This window comes from Diabrotica undecimpunctata, chromosome 8 (assembly GCF_040954645.1).
Source record: "Diabrotica undecimpunctata isolate CICGRU chromosome 8, icDiaUnde3, whole genome shotgun sequence".
Taxonomy (NCBI): domain Eukaryota; kingdom Metazoa; phylum Arthropoda; class Insecta; order Coleoptera; family Chrysomelidae; genus Diabrotica; species Diabrotica undecimpunctata.
The window spans coordinates 72,317,607-72,340,049 of record NC_092810.1 but is presented as its reverse complement, the minus strand read 5'-3'; the positions used below and the strand labels follow the sequence as shown (position 1 = coordinate 72,340,049).

The window sequence follows — 22,443 nt, the reverse complement described above, 5'->3', positions numbered from 1 at the left end:
TTTTTGTTTGACATTCTGGTATCCTTATCGTAAGAGGAAAATATGGTAAAGTTCTATCCAGCACACTCCAAAGAACATTGAATATCCTTACTAGGTGGTACCAAAGAAAAAAATTCAGTAGTAATCAGTTTGACAAGTGGTTGGAACCTAGATAACATCTGGATGCCTGGTCTGTATGGAAAAACTGTCAAAGAGGCGAATGAGGTCAAATATCTGGGGGTAATATTAGACAACCAGCTTACATGGAACGCCCATACAAAGCAAAATTTTCCTTTTGGATATGTCGGAGAATATATGGGAAAACATAGGTATGGAACACAATCAGATGTACTGGCCATATATGACTGTATACAGACCTGTGATTACATATGGCGCACCAATCTAGGGTCTAAATGCCAAAAAAAAGACCACCAAACAGAAGCTGAAAAAGTTTTAACGACAAGCATGCTTAATCATAACAGGAACGATGTCGACTACCCCAACAGCCTCCATGGAGGTCCGGTTGACCCCCCTCCATTAAATATATGAATGGAGACGTGAAGGTAGAAACATACAGAAGTCGGATAATACGCCAGGAAGTAGGGTAAAAGGATAACGGGATCAAATCTGGGGAGATAATTAAAAATCACCCAGGTTTAGAGATGGTACCAGATGTAATGCAATGTAAATGTAATTTCCAAAAGCCGTTTACCGTCCTCTTTCCAGGAAGGGACAAATGGGAGTCGAATAAAACGAATCTCATAATGGCAGATAAGTGCTGGTATACTGACAGCTCTAAAACCGATAAAGGAGTTGGAGCTGGAGTATACGGAGGGAAACCAAGGCTCAGCCTTAGTCAAAGCCTAGGTAAACACACTACTTACTCTCTTTATGTATATTGTTAAGATTGGCAAAATAACCTTCTTAGAATACAACTTTTTTCATTTTTTTTTACGTTTTACGTGATTAAGAACTAAGAAGAATTTTAACTCTCCGTTAAAGACTTCGTAGTGTTCCACAATGGCATAATAGACTTTGTTAAAAAGGCTGGGTTGAAGGGACAACTTTAACCTAAGGATGAGCCATAATCATAGACCTATAATACAAATAGACTGACCGTTGCAATACAGGCCCTTTCCCCTAAAATGTGTAATTGGAACTCCCAAAGAATCACCCTGTATATTGTTTCATGTTTCATATAAATTTAATTTTTTTCTTTACATATACATTTATACATCGTGGGTTTGATATTTCGTTTGCAAACACGGACATTTTAATTTTGGTTTCATTTCAAAATTCAAATCAAAAACTTCAGGTCTTTCTGTAACCGTTTCTTCACTGGAGTGAATATTTATATCAAGATTTTTCTTATTGATTTTTTAAGAACCATTGGTTTCGTTGAACCAGCTATTTAAATTACAAAATTAGTTTTGTGAACGTTTAAGAACAACTCGTTGTTAAATGATTAATGTAAAAGGTGGTAAGTTGGTCATTAATAAACAGAATAAAAAAGACAGTACTCAGAACTGTATCTTGAGGTACGTCTCGCTCAACTGACCATATTTGTCAACAATACATTATTTAACATATTGTTTTCGATTTGTTAGAAATGACGAACTAATCTGGAACATTTCCACGTATTTCCATACTCTTCCATTCTATTTGTAAGAATTTTGTGATTAATACAATCAAACGCCCTGCTGGCATCACGAAATATCTAACAAAGGTGCTCTTTGGACTCTACAGTCAATAACCCGTTCTAAAAAGATATGAATGGCTCTAGATTAGATGTTACAATAAGAAGTTTTATTTACATGTAATTTGTGGAAAACTTGTGAAAACAATTTTCTATTGTTTCATAATTATAACAAAAATTATTTGTGAGCTCAGGATGTACATAATAACTAAAAAATAAATAAGTTTATAAATCATGTGTTCAAATGTCAGGGACTGTATCCCTTCAGTTTTCGGTTTGATTGTGGCCTCATGAAGTTATTTGAGGGCATTTTGCAAATATGTAGATTACTTTTAATTGGAATATCTCCCAAGATATTTATATTGGACATCGACGCTGATACTCATAGTTGGATCCTTAACTGCACACTGATTTTATGACTGATTTATAAACTAAGACTTTGTTTTGCAGCACCAGTGATGTTTTACCTATTAACCATTAGAGTCTACTGAGCTGATTGGTAAACGTTATGTGGTCGACTGGCTCTTATTGACTGTATTTATCTAAGTTTTTAGCCAAATTTCTCGTCAAGATTGGCTTGAATCAGTTAGGAAGCAGTGTTTGAATTTGGATTTAATGTTAGAATTATGAAAATATTGTATACTAATGTAAGTTAGGCTTAATTTTACCCTTGTATAATTTAGAACCTTTATCTTTTACACCTTGTATAATTTAGAAATATTTCTGTGGTTAATAGATGTCAAACATAACTAACAATAGTAACAATATAAAGTGATATTACTTGATATTACACATTTATAATAATAATTACCATATTAATAGTCCATACTCCATGCCGATCTGATTAGACTGTCCATTAGACAAGATGAGGAAGCTATAAACTGAGTACGACTCAACATTATAGGTGGAAAAGCTCTCATCTTCGACAAGGCTGGTCCAATGGCCTAATAGAGAACGTCCTATGGATGTATAGGACAAGTGTGGCTAGTTATATCGAAATAAACATCCGCGGATCATCCACTAATATGACATGGTTGATGATCTACTAGACTTGTTGGTTGAACATGGCACACACTCACAAAGACAAAGTACACAAGGACACCTACATCATGTTCAATCGACAAATCATCAGCCATCCGTATCATAACGGGCTCATCATTTAATGGTGAGGTTTGTGCTGCGATTACTGCGCTTCTCAATATCGAGGTATAACACCATTGTGTCTAAACGTGCATGTTAGAGGGGAAAAATGTTGCTTAAGCATTTTTCAAGAGAGCTGTCGAAAATTGGCGGGGATTATAGCCTTGGGTCGGTATTGTCGGGCGTGACAAAATTTCGTCTTAACTAGTGGGTATAAAATTAACATGCAGACAAAATAAAAAAATAGCTGACCCAGAAGAGGACTTAGAAATAATTGACTCTTCCTCTCTTTGTCTTCTATCGTTTTCCTATATAGGTCTCAATAGCTCCATTCGGGTCATACAGCAAACCTATGGCACATTAAGGTAACTTCGGTACAAGCTTCTGCTGAATTTTGTGTTTACCAGTATACCAGTGTCAAATAAAAGGTCTGTTGACTGCTAGTGGAGAGCTTATATAGCAGATCTGTCAAAGACTCGATTACTTGAAGAGGGTTAAAAGAAGATGTAAGCTAATTGGCTACAGTACGACTGCTGTAGACCAGGCGATTTTCAGAGAAGGACAAAAATGTTCCCTATTTATTAGAATACAATAACTGTTGAAAAGTCACGTTTAAAAAAAAATATTATAATACACTTGTTACTAGTTTTGTAATTAGACAAGGCGAAAACCTCAGGTTAGTTCGGACAAATATGAGCATAAGAATACACTTGTTACTAGTTTTGTAATTAGACAAGGCGAAAAGCTCGGGTTAGTTCGGACAAATATGAGCATAAGATTTTTTTACATAATCACTTTCATAAGATACCCCAAAAAAAGGTTCCCCAGGCGAAAAGTTGTTCAAATTTTTAAAATTTTTTTTACAACAAATTGTACCAATTAATTTTTTCGGCTCGGACAATTTTTTTGGAATTTTTTGGATTATTCTGAACAAAATAAGTCTCTTGTAGTGTTTTTTCTAAACTTGATCGTTTTCGAGTAAGAAATAATTTAAAACTGAGAAAATCGCAAAATTACGATTTTCAAGGCTCAAAAACACAAGCAAAAACATTATTTTTGAATTCACCAAGAATCAAAATTCAACTTTTGGCCGAAAAATTGACTGTTACAATTTGTTTAAAAAAATTTGAACATCTTTTCGCCTGGGCGACCTCTTTAACATTATTTTGGGGTATTTCATGAAAGTGATTATGCAAAAAATCTCATGGAAATAATATTCCGAACGAACCCGAGCTTTTCGGGAATGAGGAATGGCAATAATTTATAATTAGTTATATTACGAAAGATTCATAATTACTCGAATAAATTGGAAATTATGCAAACATTCCAATTAGACGAAATAATGATAATTGGCTAAATATTTTTACCACTTCTTTTTTACTTTTGATAAATAAAGTTTTAAATGTTTTTTTGCTAATACACTGCTAGGACGTTTACAATATCAATATGTGAAATGAACTGTTATGTTATAAAACAACAACCATTATTTTTACAATAAGCACTTTTAAGTAGCCATGTTTAAAAACTAAATTTTATATAAAAATATTTTAGTTAGATTATTGCTTATGTTACTTATATTACATATTGAGATTTTAGATATCTTTATTGTTTATAAACAAAGTTGTGATTTAGTATTGTGTGCTCTTATTTTATTTATATTAATATGTTTATTTTATCTCCGTTATTAGCAAATATACTTATGGATTATTTTAAACGGGGAACATTATTTTTAAACAAAATTTAAAACCAACAGTTATTTAAATTACAATTCAACTCTATGAATTATTAAAAAATATTTAAAATGATAAAAATGGTAAAACACTAAAAACTGATTATCCCTTTTAATTTATAAATAAGTAACTTTACAAAAAAGAAAGAATAAAGAAGGTCTTGAAACTACTGTGAATCCCTAAACTACACTTGAGTGCAAAATAATCGACTCAAAAGCGATATTTGAGATTACACCTTCTGTTTCAATGTAAGAAGTATGAAAATAAAAAAATGTAATGTGCAAACAATAATTTTAGTATTGAACTTACAAAAACTTCTATTGCATTATTTGAAAGACGCATTTTAAAAATAGTATGCAATACAAACAGAGTTTCCTAAATATTCATCATTGGAACTAACGCAAGAAAGACGTTATGAACAGAGAAATCATCAGTTACAACATAAATTTCTTAATTATTCAGTATTTAATATTACCACTCCTACTCCTAATTACACTTTCCAATCGATTTCGCATGGATCGGATGACTTTTCTAATAAATTCTTGAGGCATTGCATCCCATTCATCATTAAGTGCAGCTCTCAATTCCATTATGCTCCTTGATGCATGATTTCTATCCTGGACCCTTCGTTTAAGCTCATCCCAAACATGCTCTATTGGATTTATGTCCGGGCTCAACGCAGGCCAATTTATTGTAGGTATACCGATCTCAGTCAGATAGGTGGTGGTGACTCGTGCGGTATGACATCGTGCATTATCATGCAATAAAATAAAGGCATTACCAATAAATCCCGCGTATGGAACCATATTTTCCTCCAAAATATCTCTGATGTAACGATCCGCCGTTAAACCTCCTCCACGTCCTCCACTAGGCACGAAAACCAACTCGGTTTTGCCATCCATAGAAATGCCTGCCCAAAACATACAAGAAGCGCCTCCATATGACACAATTTCTGGTATACAACATTGAGCAAATCGTTCCCCTGGCCTTCTATAGACTCGACGCCTCTTGTCGTTGCCATGTAGGCAGATCCTACTTTCGTCGGAGAATAATACCTGACTCCATTGATAGTCGTCCCAATCCAGATGTTCGCGAGCAAATTCTAGTCGTCTTTGCTTCTGGGCTGCAGTTACCTTGGGACCCGTAGCTGCCCTTTTTGGTGTCAGTTTGGCTGCTTTCAGTCTCCTTCTGACTGTCCAAACGCTGGTAACCACATCTCGAACCTCTCTAAGCTCTTCTTTGAGATTAGCACCAGTCAAATGTCGATTTCTCAGAGATTTAGATACAAGAAATCGATAATCTCTCTTTGTTGTTATTCGTTTACGACCTCCTCCTTGTCGGCGGACATAATCACCAGTATCTTGGTACCGACGATACACTCGGGACACAGCAGATTGACATTTAGTCGATTTGCCACGGCTTTCTGGCTCAGGTCTTCTCTCAATAATGCTACTGCTTGAGCTGCTTTGATGGATGTGGTATCCATTTGTTATGAAGTTGCGAACTTAATTGACTGATGTATTAGTGGGTTGCTATGGAAATTGATGCTTACGATGTTCACCGAACGCGTTAAGTCGCTGCGTATCGATTTCAATGAGTCAAATTCTGACCCCCTCTCTACGTATTGCATTATTTATTTGTAATACGTCACCCGATTTACCAAAAATCAAAACTTTTTCAAACTCAATAATGAGGTTAATAATTTTATCCTAAATATTTTTAAATTTACACCTTTTTTGATTAAAACAGGAGACGAACTTTCGCAAAATAATTTTGAGTCGATTTTTTTGCATTCAAGTGTATAATAAATTTGCTAAGATTATTATAACAGTGGACGAGAAATATTATCACATAAATATGAAACTGACATTAAAACAGAAATGCAGTGAAATTTAAAACTTTAATATTTTTTAAAAAATAATTTTGAAATTTGTCAACTGAAACAAATTCCATTGCAAATTTCTCAGTAGAATGTAGTAAAATTTGGTTACCATATTCAAAGAAATCGCGAGAAAGAAAATACTAACTTTGACAAAAAGTAGGTAATTGTTTTTGATCTCACAAATGCTTTCCGCAGAGCAAACTCACTGAAAAAGTTTATGTACGCTAGTAAGACAAAATAACAGGCAAATAGTGAGTATATTATTCTCAAACTGTTTCCTTTTGGAATCTCAGATATCTTACGAAATCAATTATAGGTATAATGAATAAATTACACATATTTAGGCAAGGAGACGAAGCACTAAACCTACCAATTTTTCGCAGCAAGATGAATTGATCGGAAACTTTTTGTGTTCGATTCGAGAAAGTGTCAGAAAAGTTTGTGAATAAAATTCATGGTGGTAAAATGAAAATAAGATTTTGTGCATAAGATAAATGCATTTTCAACGTGCATAGAAAATGAAACATTTGCAACTAAGAAAATATCGACAGGAATGAGTTTAATTTTGTTACTCGGGGGTTTTTGAAGTCGCTGAACACGACTATGGTAACGACAATGGTCCTCGAGCTACCTGGTGCCCAGGGTGGACCTCGTCTCCTGGAGTATGTTAATTTCTTTCTAAAACACTCGACTGTCATAACTCGTGGGTTTTCGTAGTCGCTGAATACAAATATGATAACGACGATGGTCCCCGAGCTACCTGGTGCCCAGGGTGAAACTCGTCTTGTGGAGTATGTTAATTTCGATAACCCGCGAGTAACAAAATTGAACTCATTACTTTCGATAGGTATTTTCTGAGTTCTAAATTTTTTATTTTCTATGTACTTTGGAAATGCATTTTTTGGAAATGTGCAGCCATATAACAAAATGCAATTTTCATTTTACCACCATGAATTTTGTTCACAAACTTTCCTCACACTTTTGCAATTCACGATATTGCGATGTGATTTCTAACTTGACTAACAACCTGCTGCACATGGCGTTAATAAAGCGTCTTCGATCAAAAGCAAAGCCTGTTTATATATCTCGTATTATTCACCTCGTAGATTGGGATTCCTTTAACTCACACGAATTGGATATAAAATGTGATCTGACGTGTACTTCTTCACGTCGATTCGATGGTAGATCTGCCGAAGTAATGATCACAAACAATGAGCGTATCTGATTTGGAGATGCAGAAACAATTGCTCCAGCGATTATCGAATCCCTATGATTATTGTTTTCAAGCAAATTGAGCTATTGACGTGTATCACTAAATGATGGGCAGACTACACCTTTGACAGTTCTAAATCATTGAAATTTTTATGTGGGAGAAACCCCAAGACCACTAAGTGATAGAATAAATGAGCATTAACTGTACATGAAAAACAAAGGCTTTGACAGATCCTAGATATGCAAACATGCCTGGAAAAAAGAGCACAGAATACAATGGGAAAATAAAAACAGAAAAATCAAAGAACTTCCGACTGCAGAAGCAGCTCTCATCTTACAAATGAAGAAAAATGTGTAGCAAACTCATCAACAGAATGTAGCAGAACTATCAGTATTGACAGAAGAAGTCAGCAATAAGAATATACCAGTATTGATGGGTTAATGAAAGGTCAAAGAGGCATAATCTACAATTAATTACATAAGCACATAAAGATCAGAATCTGGTATCAATACCAGGGTACAACGACACGTTCAGAATTTCTAACTCAAAACATGGCTAGTTGCCTACAAGATCGAGGCCAAGTTAGTTAACTGTGAAATTAGTTGCCACAAAGCGACAATTGATAAATACAGGTTTTTTGAAAACGATTTCCGCATTGGAATAAATCAACATCATTCTTCCATCTTTTTCTGGGACGGCCTACTGATTTTCTACCGTCTGGTCTCTCAAAAAACGCTGTCTTTAGTACTCTGTCTTCCTCTGATCTTACCCCATGACCACATGACTGACGATGTTTTCAGTACCATAGAGAGTCGCTAATTCAGCATTCCGGCACCTTCTCCACTCTCCTGCCAATTCATCTCTTTGATGACCAAATATCATTCGGAGAACCTTCCTTTTAAATACCAGTAGTGTAACAGAGTCCGCATAGTCATGATGATTTCCAACCTTCGATAGAAGATGGAACTTAAAGAAGAAAGTGTATTCATTTCCCGCTGAGATAGAGTATATGTTTCACTTCCATATGTAACAACTGGGTGAATAATTTATATGTACAGATTTAATTTAGATTGTCTTTTTAACAGCTTAGATAATAATAATGGTGATAGGGGGTATAATGCTCTATTTCCTGCAGCTATCCTTGCTGAGACCTCTGTTTCTATGTGGTTGTCTCTGTGATTACCATCCCCAGATATTTAAACTCTTTGACTACTTCGAAGTTGTAGTAGAAGAACTTATAAGCGACCTAAATGCAGATAGCAATGAAGTTGGCCTAAAAATGAACTTAATAAAAACAAAAACCACGTACAACGAGCTAGTGGATATCCAAGATGTATTAATAAATAACACTGCACTTGAGACAGTAGACGAGTATGTCTACCTGGAACAATTAATACGTTTATTACACTACAACAATTAATAGAAAACAACATAAGGATGAAACTGGCGTAGCTATAGCCAACTGGATTGCTGGCGTAGCTTTTGGGGATATGTTAATATACCAAGCAACAGCAATTAATTAGCAAAAATATGCCGCCAAGATGGGCTCTGTATCCCTTTTTCTTGACGTCTTGACGAGATATAGCTATTGCTATAGTAGCCTTACATAATAAAGTTAGCATATCAACTGTTTCTCTAAAACAGCTGCAGCAATAAATTTTTTCTATCCGTACTAAATTAGCAATAAATTATAGAGTTGGTCTGAATTCGGCCTTATAAAATGGATTTGCTAACTTTACAGACATTCTAATAAGAACAAAACAAAAATTATACTCAGACGTACTGAAGAAAATATAGCGGTGGTAACGGATAGTGTACTCGAAAATAATGAAGAATCGATTCGTCGCCGTTCTCAACAGCTTGGCTTGTCATATGCAACAACTTGGCGTATTTTACGTAAGGATCTTGGTTTAAAAGCATACAAAATTCAATTAGTGCAAGAGCTGAAGCCGGTCGACCTTCCGAGTCGTCACCGTTTCAGTCGATGGGCTCTTGATTTGCTTTCAGAAGATCCACTGTTTTCGAGAAAAATTTTGTTTTCAGATGAGGCCCATTTTTGGCTTAAAGGGTACGTTAATAAACAAAATGCCCGTATTTGAAGTGATGAACAACCCAAAGAGGTTCAAGAGTTGCCATTACACCCTGAAAAAACAACTGTTTGGTGTGGTTTATGGGCTGGTGGAATCGTTGGTCCATATTTCTTTAAAACAGAGGCCTTCCAGAATGTTACTGTGAACGGAGACCGTTATCGTGTCATGATAACGGACTATTTGGTACTTAAATTTGAAGCTGAAATGTCTCGGCGACATTTGGTTCCAACAAGATGGCGCCACTTGCCATACAGCTCGTGAAAGCATGGCTTTACTGCGAGAACGATTCGGTGAACAAATTATTTCACGCTTTGGACCAGTGAATTGGCCGCCTAGATCCTGTGACATCTCACCTCTAGACTCTTTCTTTTGGGACTACTTAAAGTCCAAAGTCTATATGAATAAACCAGATACGATTGAGGCATTGGAGGCCAATATTACTCGAGTGATTGGTGAAATACCAATCGAAATGCTGGAACGAGTCATCGAGAATTGGAACTTCAGAATGCACCAACTTATCCGTAGTCATGGCCAACATTTAAAAGAAATTATCTTTAAGAAGTAATTGTAAAGAATGGTTCTTTTGTATGATAATAAATATTTTCAAATTAAATTTATTTTTTTCATTGTTGTTTCTTGTTGAAAAAAGTACCTCTAAATGAATCACCCTTTATAATATGTTGGGCACGCTTTACGACATAACGGAATATATTTAAATAAATTATTTAAATATTATCTAAATGAAAACTTATGTAGTAATAATTGTATTGTTTTCTATATTTATTAATTATTTACCTAGTTTAAAAAGGAAATTGTAGTAAAATTGACGTATTTCGTCTAATGCTATGTTATTTACTTGTTTAATTTTGCATGAAATTGCTTTTTAATTTGCACTCATTTATATTCTGTCTCAATAATGGTTAGTAAGAAATCATAGTAGTTACACAATAAGTATGTTTATATAATTTTTGTAAAACAATAATTAAGGAAAGCGGGAATAAATGTTATAGATTTATTTTTAGTAACTATATGCCGCTTTTTCAGCAAATTTTTAATTGTTGTCTTTTTTATAGTTTCTTTTCATATTTACCAGTTATATTTTATTAATTTTTAATTATCATATTGTCTTCACAATTTTATCACTTGGGTTGCTCATTTTAATTTTGTTTTTCCTCGATTTCTAGGTATCCTTATAGTATTGTAAATATTTTCCAGAATAAACTGAATTTAAAAAAGTTCTAAAACTGTGTTCTTGTGCATGACATATCAAAGTTTAATATTATGGTTTTATTATGTTATTTTATATTGGTTTTGATTTTGTTTTAAATTACTGTTGGCGATTGACCAATACGTAACCATACACATATAATACAAGATAGACTGATCGTTGCAATACCAGCCCGTTCCCCCAGTGCGACAGAGAAAATTGAAGCAAAGCAGTCCCTGCATCTTTCTAATTTGCCAAGTTTATCGACCACGTGACCTAAACAACCAATGAAAAGGTCGATAAACCCGGCCTACTAGACAGAGATGTAGGAACTGCTTTGCGTCAGTTTTCTCTGTCGCATTGGGGGAACGCGACTGTTTTGCTGCAGTCAGTCTGTCTTGTATTATATGTCTATGTACGTAACAAACTGGTGTATAACCTCCTTATTTTAATTTTACTTGTATTAATTTTTTTTCCGGAAAAGCAATTTCCGAAGTCGAAACGTCAAAAACAAATATAAAATGTAACTTTCATTGCAACCAACTATGGCTTAATCACATATAAACATAATATTTAAACTGAGTACTTCTATATATTGTATATCTTTATATATAAAAATCTCGTGTGACGGTGTTTGTCCAAGCTAATATTCAAAAACCACGGAACAGATTGCAATAAAATTTCGTGAAAGTGTATTTGTTGGTCCAACGTAGGGGATAGTATGTTTTTTATCTCGATGAATGTATGAATTTTAATTGTAAATTCAAAATGTTTTATGACTTTAACCCTACAGTTTTAGTTCATTTGATCCATGTAGTTATAAAATATTATAAAATGACGTTTACCAAACGTCATTTTATGTTCGTATAACTGTTTTTATAATAAATCGAGAACGAACTGAACTGAATCGATTTGGCTAATTTTCGTTTTGAAATAATTATTTGAAGTCCTAAAGGTCTAATGGGTGAGAAAATAGTAGAAGCATCGGATTTATTTCCCATACAAAAGTTACTTTATGCTCTTATACAAGATTTTTTTACGGCTTTACCTTTACAGCTGTAGTTCATTTGAATATAAAATGACGTTTAACTTCACGTCTACGAACTGCACCAAATTAGATAATTCTTTTTTGTTGTGTTTGTTATTATCAGGAGGTTTTTATAAAGATAATTTTTAAAAAATTGTACGGAAAGAGTTCAAAAACAGTTTTTCTCTTATTTTAAATCTTATTTTTTTTTATACCCCCAAGTGGTTTAGATTAGATTAAGAGAGGTGGCCTTTCGGCCTATTCCACTGCAACCTTTTCAGATCTATTGTGGTCCTCTAGTCCTAGATAACATTCTCTAGCCTGGCCCTTTTTATAAACTCTAGTAGCTTCGAGACTGTACCTTCCATGTAGCTATTTGCTGGTGGATTTTCTTCTCCTAATGCAAAGAACCGCACATTTGCCAGACTGTCACACTGACATAAAATGTGCTCTGCTGTTTCTTCTTCGAGGTGACAGAATCTGCACAGGTCATCATCTGATAATCCCATCAGCTTCAAGTGCCTATTCAGCTTACAGTGCCCTGTTAGAAGACCTACTATGACCTTGACTGTTTTCCTGTCTTTGCTTATTAGGTCTGCCGTAAATTTTGGCGAATGTTCTGTAATGAACTGTTTCGCCTGTCTTTGTCCTGGTGAATTCCTCCACCATTCCAGAGATTTGCGAGCTACCCACTTCCTTGTAGCCGTTCTTGTTACTGATTTAGCAACTCCGCAGAAGGGTTCCGGTCCAATGAATGGCAATGATGAGCCTTGTTTGGCCATTTCATCTGCTTTTTCATTGCCCTTATGACCCTCGTGCCCCGGTACCCAGGCTACCGTAACCTTGCTACGGTCTCCTAGTTTGGTACCACTGGGTACCCCCAAGTGGTAAGGGTAACCCCTTTTTTAATAGCCATAATTGGTGTCACAGTTAGTTGCCATACTCCTCCGAAACCGCTTCACCGATTTTAATGAAATTTTATATTTATATATAATAAATTAAAATATTTTTATCATACATGTAATATGGTAAATTATGAAAAACTAGTGAACATTATTGAAGTTTTCCACGAAAAACTTACGTATTCAACATGATGTTTGAATTTTTGTATTTGATGAGTAAAGTCTACTTTGGAACAGCCATAAGTTTGTTAATATTATGTTTACGGTAATATTAAAAAACAGATCCCTTTGTTTTATAAGCTTTATTTTATATCCATACAGTTTTCCCGATAAAGTTAAAATTTTTGTTATTCGCGAAGTTATTCACGAAAAATCGTTTGAAAACATGCTTTTTTGACGTGTAATTTGTGAACTCTCAGTCACGAATAACTCCCAAAATACTGACTTTTCGAAAAAACTTTAAAGAACAGTTTTGTCTTAAAATTCACTATTCTAGCGACTACTGTGTTTTTTTTTTATATAAAGCTTTTCCACTCTTGAGTTGGGGTGGTAACCACTCTCAGGGGAATAGCACATATTGGCATATGGTAGATTTTAATTCTTGAGCTATTCATTACCTACTGTCAAAATTTCAAGAAAATCGATGCATACAGTGTGTCAATTTTAAAACTTACAATGGGCTATATGTGACGAACAAAAGCTGATATCGAAAAATGCTTGAAACCGTTTCTAGGATAGTAAGGGGAACTAAAATGACATGAAAGAGAACTCTTTCATGTCATGAGGAGAAAAAAATGAATGCATTTAAAAAGCAAATGAATGCCTGTGATTTTGCTCCCACACTCTTAAGTAAATGTTCAAGGTGGTTTCCGTTGTTTTGTAAACAATAATACAGCCTATTTTCAAATTCTCCAAAGTCTGGTGACCTTGGTGGCCACTCAATAGGACCTCTGTATCCAATTGATTTGTTCGGATAATTAGTATCCAACCAGTGCCTAACGGGATCTTGTGCAGCAAATCTTCGTCTAGAGCTAGGTTGACTTGATCGTCCCTTTGGTTCTCTAATTCATGTACAATTAAAGGTTTGATGGTGTTTTCCAACATATCGAGATAAATGTCGCCACTTAAATTGTCTGGTATGAACAAGGGGCCAATTATAGCATCGCCTAATATTTCTGCCCAAACATTCAGTTTTTCAGGATATTGAGTGTGAACTTCTCTGAATCGATGCGGATTCGCATCACTCCAGTACCGACAGTTTTGTTTATTTACACTACCATTCAGCATAAAACTGCATTCATCAGTGAAACAAATATTTTTTAACATTCTCGGTTCAACGCAAATTCTTTTAGTCATGTGTTCACAAAACTCAATTCGTCGGTCTGGATCATCATCGCCTAGTTCTTGAAGAATTTGTGTTTTGTACGGGTGAAACTTATGTAATTTCAACACCTTTGCAAAATTTCCAAAGACTTCAATTTGGGATGCTTCATTAAGTAATCTCGGGGCATCCTTTTTTTTATTTTGCACTGAATTCGTTTCTCTAAACTGTAAATAACACTCTAAATAATAACGCAAATATGAAAATTATCTCCACGCGTTCAGGTATACTGTAAACCATCGTGACAACTACAGCTGAAATGACAGTACCGATCGTGCAAATGATGAAAACTAATGACATTTAAAATTCTCAAATAAACCAAAAATTATTGAATCTCACAGAACCCAAAAATAGATATTTTCAACTTGTTTTGCAAAAACGGCAAATTAAGTTTTTATTTAACAAAAAAATTCCGACGGCACTTATCATTAAAAATAATAGTCCGGGAGATAGCATTACAAATACGAAAGTCATAGTAAGTCGGCTGATATTAACACCCTGTGTTAATATCAGCCGGCTATACTAAGTTTTAAATATTTTCCCCCAAGAGCTCGTCTGCACTGTTTTTTGTTCTAAATCGCTTCGTATCAGGCAATGTTACCCTTTAGTTACGCTTTTATATGATCCAACACTAATGAGAATAATTAAGTCTAAGCACGGAGCCTTGCTACAATTCTATTTTCACATGAAATTTATCTGCCACAACTGTCGCTCTATCATACATGTATCTCACAATCTTTACATATTCACCGGAAACTCCTTTCTTATTAAGCATCGACCACAGAATCTCACAACGAACTCTATCATATGCTTTCTTAAGATCTTCTTTCCGTTCCTCTCGTATCAGTGATTGGATATTATCAAGGCTATTGGAATATACAGATACAGCTGTTATAAACAGTTCGTTTGTGGTGCAACCAAATCACTTTCTTAGAGATTTCTCATCCAAGACATTCTTCTGCGTCTGCGGGTCGGATTCCTTCGTCTTTCAACCCTTCCCTGCATTATATTTTGTAACAATATGTATTTTTTTCCCCGCATTAGATGACTTAAAGTCTTCTAATGCCGTATCTTCCGGTCTTCTATTGCGGTATCACTTCTCCGCTATCTGGTATCTCTTGTTCCCTTGAAAGTATGTCTGTGGGAACATGTCATTCAGAGTATTGATCATTCGTCTCAATTCAGTATTTCCATGGGAATTTTTTTAATATCATTTACATGAATATTGCTAAGTATCATGTTAAATCAATTTCAAGTCATTGCATGTGATACCTATCACAGGATCTTCTCAAACGGGAGCGGTTGACCAGTAGTTAGTGGCGCCAACTAGTCAATTTATAGTATCCCATTAGAATATTAATACCAATTAAAGTTAAAATTCATTCTTCTACAGGTTCAATATATTTCTGTTTTGAGTTGCACATAACTTGCTTTGAAATGCTGTATCATCTAATAGAGAATGTACTAATGACAAAAATATCTCAGTTGCTGTTTGGAAAACAGCAAATTTATACTATACTCTTCCTAAATGATGAAGGTATTCAGATATATTAATCTGTACATCTTTTTACGCCATTTTATACAAATTTCTTCTACATCTCTGGTATCAGTTGTTCCCTTTTTATGCTTATCATTGCGGGTTCCATTTGCACTTTGTCTTTCTGGATCTCTCTTTTTGCCAGATTTTTGGTTATCTCTGCTAGTACTGTTGTATTTCTTAGGTTCTGTAGAACCTATTTCATTATTATTGGTCACTTTCGATTGCATCTATTTCAAGCTCGGGCTGAACTTCTGTATCATCCTCTAAGTCTTTTTCATTATCAGTGAAGATCTCTGGTATAATTATCTTCTGGTATGACTTAAAGTAAAATTCTCAATTATTTCTTAAGAGTTGTTTATGACAGAGGGGTCCTTTATCTTTCCACTTACTAATGGATACCATCTGAAAACAAATACCTAGCTGTATAATTGGCAAATCAATTAATGCGAAAAATAAAGAAAATCATTCTTGCCTACCGACACGACGGTACTTTGAAGTTCACACCACTTTATTCCATTTTACACGAAAATTAATAAATATCTAATATTTAGCATTAATAGCTCTTCTTTATAAAACAAATTCATCGAATATAAAAACTTTTTCGCGTCCGGAAAATGTCGGGAAAAAATACAAAGAATCAGCACGACTATACAAATGTCATTTTTCGAAATATCGACATTGACATAAAATTTATAATTATTGGACAGTCTGAACGTCATGCAATTTGGTATTTTTGAAGTTAATGTAAACAGATTTTATTACATGATATGATATAGATATATATATATATATATATATATATATATATATATATATATATATATATATACATATATGATATACATATATGATATACGATACGATATAAACACTTTTATAAAGTTCTACTTAAGTACTGTTGGTCAACAAAGGGTTTTAAGCAAATTCATAGCAAGTAATAATTATAACAATTTCACTGTAATTTTAAACACAAATATTTATTTAATAAATGAGCTTTAAATATGAAACTTCCAGAACCGCATCTTCGTATTTTATTTATTTAGTTTATACCAAATTAAAATTATGAATGGTCATTTATACATGATTATATATTTTTATAAATTACAGTTCATTTCTATGATTCATCTACTGTAGTTCAATAACAAATTGAACTTGAACTTAACCTAGGATCACTTGTACATTTGCTTTTATAAATAAGTTTTTATATTCTGGTTTATTTACAAACTAAGATTACTCTTGTCATAGTACAATTCTCTAAATTTGTTTCCACCAAATATATCAGTTTTCAAGGTTACTTTTTTTATGATAAGTTTAGTCAGTTGAGTAGCCAACCATGGCCGGTAGGCATTCATCGCATTGAAAATAAATGTAATCTTACGAGAATTACCGGTTTAAATAATTTTTTAGTCACCAATAATAATTATCAATGGGTTCTGAAACAAACGTAAAAAGTTTATGTATTGCATAATGGAACAACAGAGAGGGACAACTTTTTTTCGTCAGTAGACCAAATTAAATTTTTTTATCATGATGTGGGCGGGTTAATAAATTTTATAATAATATACAATGCCGAGTATAAAATTAGGGTCTTCCCGTAATTTGAATTTATTTTAGAAACTATTATTCTTTTTTAACTATTTTCGGTAGATAGGTAACTAACGGACTACTTTAAGAAAACAACGTTTTTGTCCTTCAAAGTTTATTGAAAGTAATGAAAATGAACAAATTTCCTTTGATATACTAAATATTGAAAAGTGACAATTTGAATTTGATATACTTTTTGTTGAAACAAATAAATTTTAAGAACTTTAGTAGCGAGTATTCCCTTCTCTGGTAGCGAAAACAGCTTGCAAATGGCCAGGAATGCTCGGATCAGATTTTAGATCACATTTTGCTGAAGATTGTTCCATTCCTGCACCAATATGTCGCGAAGCTCCTTTGAATTTCTGGAGGCTGGTACCATGACCCCGTAAACGTCTTTTCATCTCATCCCAAAGATATTCTATTGGATCAATATCTGGACTGCGAGCTAGCCAAACAAATCGTGTGATTTTAACCTCGTCAAGATAATCAGTAACTATCCGAGTAGTTGGGTGCCGTGCATTATTATGCATAAATGTTGCGTCGTCTCCAAGAATAACCATTAACGGTAAAACATGGTCTTCTAGAACCTATGTCAGGTACTTATGCGCAGTCAATGTCCCATTCCCGATAATAGCGAACTCCGTGCGAGCGGCAAACGATATGCCTCACCATGCTATAACTGACCCTTTACCAAATGGAAGTCCCTGGACAGCAAATGCTTAAGCATATCTCTCGTCTAAACGTCGCCACACTCTTATACAATTTTCTGATCCCGTAAGACAGAATCTCGATTCATCAGAAAACAATACACGACTACAATCCTGTATTGTCCAACCGAATTGTTCTGGTGCAAAATTCAATCTAGCAATTCGGTGTTCACGGGAAAGCGGCGGTCCAGTTACTCTAGTTCGAGAAAATAAACCAGCAGCATGAAGTCCCCTCCTAACTGTCCATTTACTTACGTTTACATTTCTCACTTCTTGCAGATGATTTCGAAGGGAAACTATCGTGACCGTTCGGTTTCTCAAAGCACTAGAAATGACAATGCGGTCATCTCTAACTTGTTTAATTCTGTCTCGACCTGAACCAGGTCTTCGAATAAGCAGACCGGTCTCTTCGTACCGTTGTTATACCCGTTGCAGACTCGAGAGACTTACACCAACGTTTCTCGCAGTTTCGCGCTGACCGTCGCCATCGTCTAACACCGCCAGAATTCTTGCCGCCAAAACAGAACTTATACTCATTACAATACACTGACAGTGACAACACTTCACAAACAATTTACAATTGACGTTAAAATCACAGAAACAAAAACTATACTGATAATGGTATTTAGGAATTAGTGTAAAGGGCCCTTTTTACCTTAAACGCTTATCAAAACAGCAACAACAACCATTTTTTTCAAGCAATCCATTAACAAACTATGTTACAACCGAAAATAGTTAAAAAGGAATAATAATTTCTAAAATAAATTTAAATTACGGAGTGACCCTAATTTTATGCTCGGCAGTGTATTAAGAAGCCTAAAAATTATAATTTTAATTTTAATAAGCGAATATAGAAAACTTACTAAAAACATTGTGAAGGTTTGAATTTCGAGTGCTCGTGGACTTTCATAAAAATTAGAGATATTATTATAAATACATAGTAGCTAGTCTCTAGCAGCTGCAATTACCTACTGTTAATATCTATCCAATATTCATGATATGACTTTTCCCTTATTATTTTTCATTAATGAATAAATACTTTTTAAAGAGTTATCGATCCGAGAATATTAGTAACCATTACATGACCGTCTATTATTAAGAATATTTTTAAATATTTCTGGATTTAAAGAGAAAGGATATAAAAGTTAATTATTTTCTGAATAAGTATTAACTTTTATTACAAATTCATTAGATTTATTTATAAAAATCTTATTAATTCAATAGATATACCATGTATTAGTGCTTCTAGTTTGTAACCTTATATCTAACTGTCTATTTTGAAATTATTATTGTTGGCATAAACATAGCCACATTTAATCCTTATCAAAAAATGAGTGGTGGAACTTTGAAGTAATCTCCACAAACTGTTGGGGGAAAGCTTATTGAATTCCTTTCCTCAGAGTTACAGTACCAAATATTTTAGAACCATGGAACTGTTAAAAATATTCCTTCGATATAAGTAAACAGACTTCACGGCGGTGATTCCGTATGTGTTTGGTTTTATCGGGTTGTACTTAAAGAAAAATAAAGAGTAATCGATCGATACTACACATTTAATAACAAGAGAATATTTACACAATAACTATTATGAATAAAAGAGTATTCTTTACAACATTGTTTATTATTTATACCAGTGTTTGAATGGCGCGCGAATATAGTGAAAACTGATGCACTGTTCACTGCATTTTTGAGACGAAGAGAGAGCGTACCCCACATTCGGCTAACAACTTGAGACCACACTACTGCGATTAATTTTGGGCAGACGCAACCCTTATCTGAGGGATCGGCCAGCACCCTAGAGGCAGATAAGTTGTTTTTAAAAACAGTACGTTTATACTTACTTACGAATATAAGCCCCAGGTACAGTCTGTCACATAAGATTCAAACTAATTCATAAAAACGAAAACAAGTAATATTAATATAACTTTTTGTTTTATAACAATTATCGTTGTTTAATAAAATTTTAGACGTAAAGGAATTTTCATTGGAAAATAATAGAAAAACTGTCAATAATTCAAATAAATAGACATCTCCTTCCTGGAGAAACAAAATTAGGACTCATCGATAATTTCCAAAAATTATTTTTGTGTTCGCATATCTCAGTGTTTGTGTTTTATTTCAATAATTAATTTAAATATCACCTGTTTATAACATTCTTTTTATTTCAGGCTACCCCTGGTAAATGTTTCATTTCCTGGGAAAGCACCCCAGGTATGGACCGCGAACTTCAACAACACAGAAGGAGTTCCACAACCCTTTTGTTACGTTCAACAGATAGTGCTGAGGGTTGCAGTATTGCCGTGGAAAGCTGACCTTACGTTAGGGGATGCTTTTCGGGCACCCATTTATGAGGCTTTTAAATTATTAGATGTTGTTAGGAATTATCAAGACCAAAAAAGGTAGATATAATATACTGCTAAATTTTATACAAAAAACATTCTAGCAGGAAGCTGTTCCCGATCGCGTCCAAATGTCTCTGCTGAAATCTAGTCGCATTATTTAAGAACTTTTGATTTAACGTAACTTGGCAAAAATAAATCTAGACATGTCATTTCTGCATATCAAGATTTTGCTCGTTTAAATACCATCTTAGTCATGCATAATAGTGGGGAGGATCACTATACTACTAGAAAGCTATCTAGAAATCACGGAATTAGTCAAGTTGATTCTCAAGTATTTCAAAGATTAAGGGTTAAAGACATTCTTTAACATTTTTAAATTAAAAAATAAATATCAAACAATGAACTGTTACCGAATTCCTGTACAAGCGTTTACTTTTTCTGGGAACTGAGTGCGATTTTCAAGAAAAATGTAAGAATTTGACTCACTCTGTTGTATCCTATACTTTCAATTGGTGTTTTTTTCTGTACTTAATATCTGGCCGTCCCTTTCGCTTCTTGTCATCAACGTTTCCCTTTTTTTGAAATTTGTGCAAAAGTTCCCATTGGTATTTTCATGATAATGGCCGTTATGAATGTCTTCCATTAAACATTCATTCCTCTGCGTGCGGATTACTTCTAGTTTCGTCAACAATTAAATCGCATCAACTTGTTCTTAAGGCTTATGTCCCATTTTGAAAGAAATGTAGTAGTTTGACAGATAGAAATGTTATAAAAATTGACAGGATCAAGACCAAAAAAGAAGTCTTTAAAAAAAATGTTTTGAAGAATTATAATATAGTGTTATTGTCAATTAACAAGTAGCTGTCAATAAATTCCAGCTTATCCGATGTAGTTTAAGGATGGAATCCATTCTCATTACCAAATCAATGTCCGACAGTACCTTAATCGTATATTTCCAAATCAGTGAATAGGGAGGCGAGGATTGATGGAATGGCCAGCACGATCTCCTGATCTGACGTTACTAGATTTCTTCTCATAGGGTTACGTCACAAGTATTGTGTAGAAAACTAAACCCCTCGACTTGCTGACTTAAGGAGACGAATAAAAATTGCGATTAGATCGGTCACGCCTGAGATGTTAAGTAAAGTTAGAAGAAACTTGTATTTAAGATTAGGATGTTCCAAGACGTTTGCGTTTTGTTATGGCATTTTGAACATCTATATTAATATTATGTTTCTGTTTTTGTTTTGTTTCTGTTTTTGTTTTAACCATATTATTTATCAATTTTCAATACATCAATTATTATTTACACAGATCTAAGTAATATATTCCGTTGTTCTGAAGCTATTTTCTTGTGGCATTTTAAAGTAATTACTATTTAAATGGGAATAAGTCACAATTAAAGGTTAAAGTACGTTTATTGACGTTTCAATTTCCACTTCGGAAATCGTTTTCAAAATTCTCAAAATGTATTTTGAGAACGATTTCCGAAGTGGAAATTGAAACGTCAATAAACGTACTTTAACCTTTAATTGTGGCTTATTCCCATTTAAATAGTAATTAATATATTTCGTTGATATAAATGTAACTTTTTTTTAAATGAATATTAAATCTATTTAGATTTGTTTAATAACTTCCGTGGTTTATATTATGTAATTATAATTTTCCTCAAAAATATTCTAATTGTCATGCCGATTGTCTATTTACTTCGTTTTATCTAATTCTTTATAATATACAAAGTCAGGAAAGATATTAACTTTATTTAAGATTTAATCCACTGAAGCCAAATTATGCGCTATTATGCTCTAAAAAGGGTTTAAAAATAATTTATTTTTCTTTTTAGTTTAAAAAATTTGGGTCATGTATGTCTTCATATTGAAGCAATTAAAAGAACAAACGATAGATCAAACATTCTACCCCAATACAATTGTCTTGTACTATCACCAGCGAATCTCTGGAATCAAGATATTCAACAGTTTTCTCAAGATAGCTCAATACTTAGTACCATTTTTAACTATCATGT

The 22,443-nt window shown here is 33.8% G+C and overlaps 1 protein-coding gene across 1 annotated transcript in view; it reads left to right on the top strand.

Annotated features, from left to right (window-relative positions):
* The window catches only part of SCAP (SREBP cleavage activating protein), a 163,921-nt gene that overhangs the window by 57,487 nt on the left and 83,991 nt on the right, over positions 1–22,443 (top strand). Inside the window, exons 3-4 of the mRNA XM_072540484.1 lie at positions 20,247–20,477; positions 22,264–22,441. Of these exons, the coding sequence (XP_072396585.1) occupies positions 20,247–20,477; positions 22,264–22,441 (409 nt within the window). The remainder of the gene's footprint in view (positions 1–20,246; positions 20,478–22,263; positions 22,442–22,443) is intronic.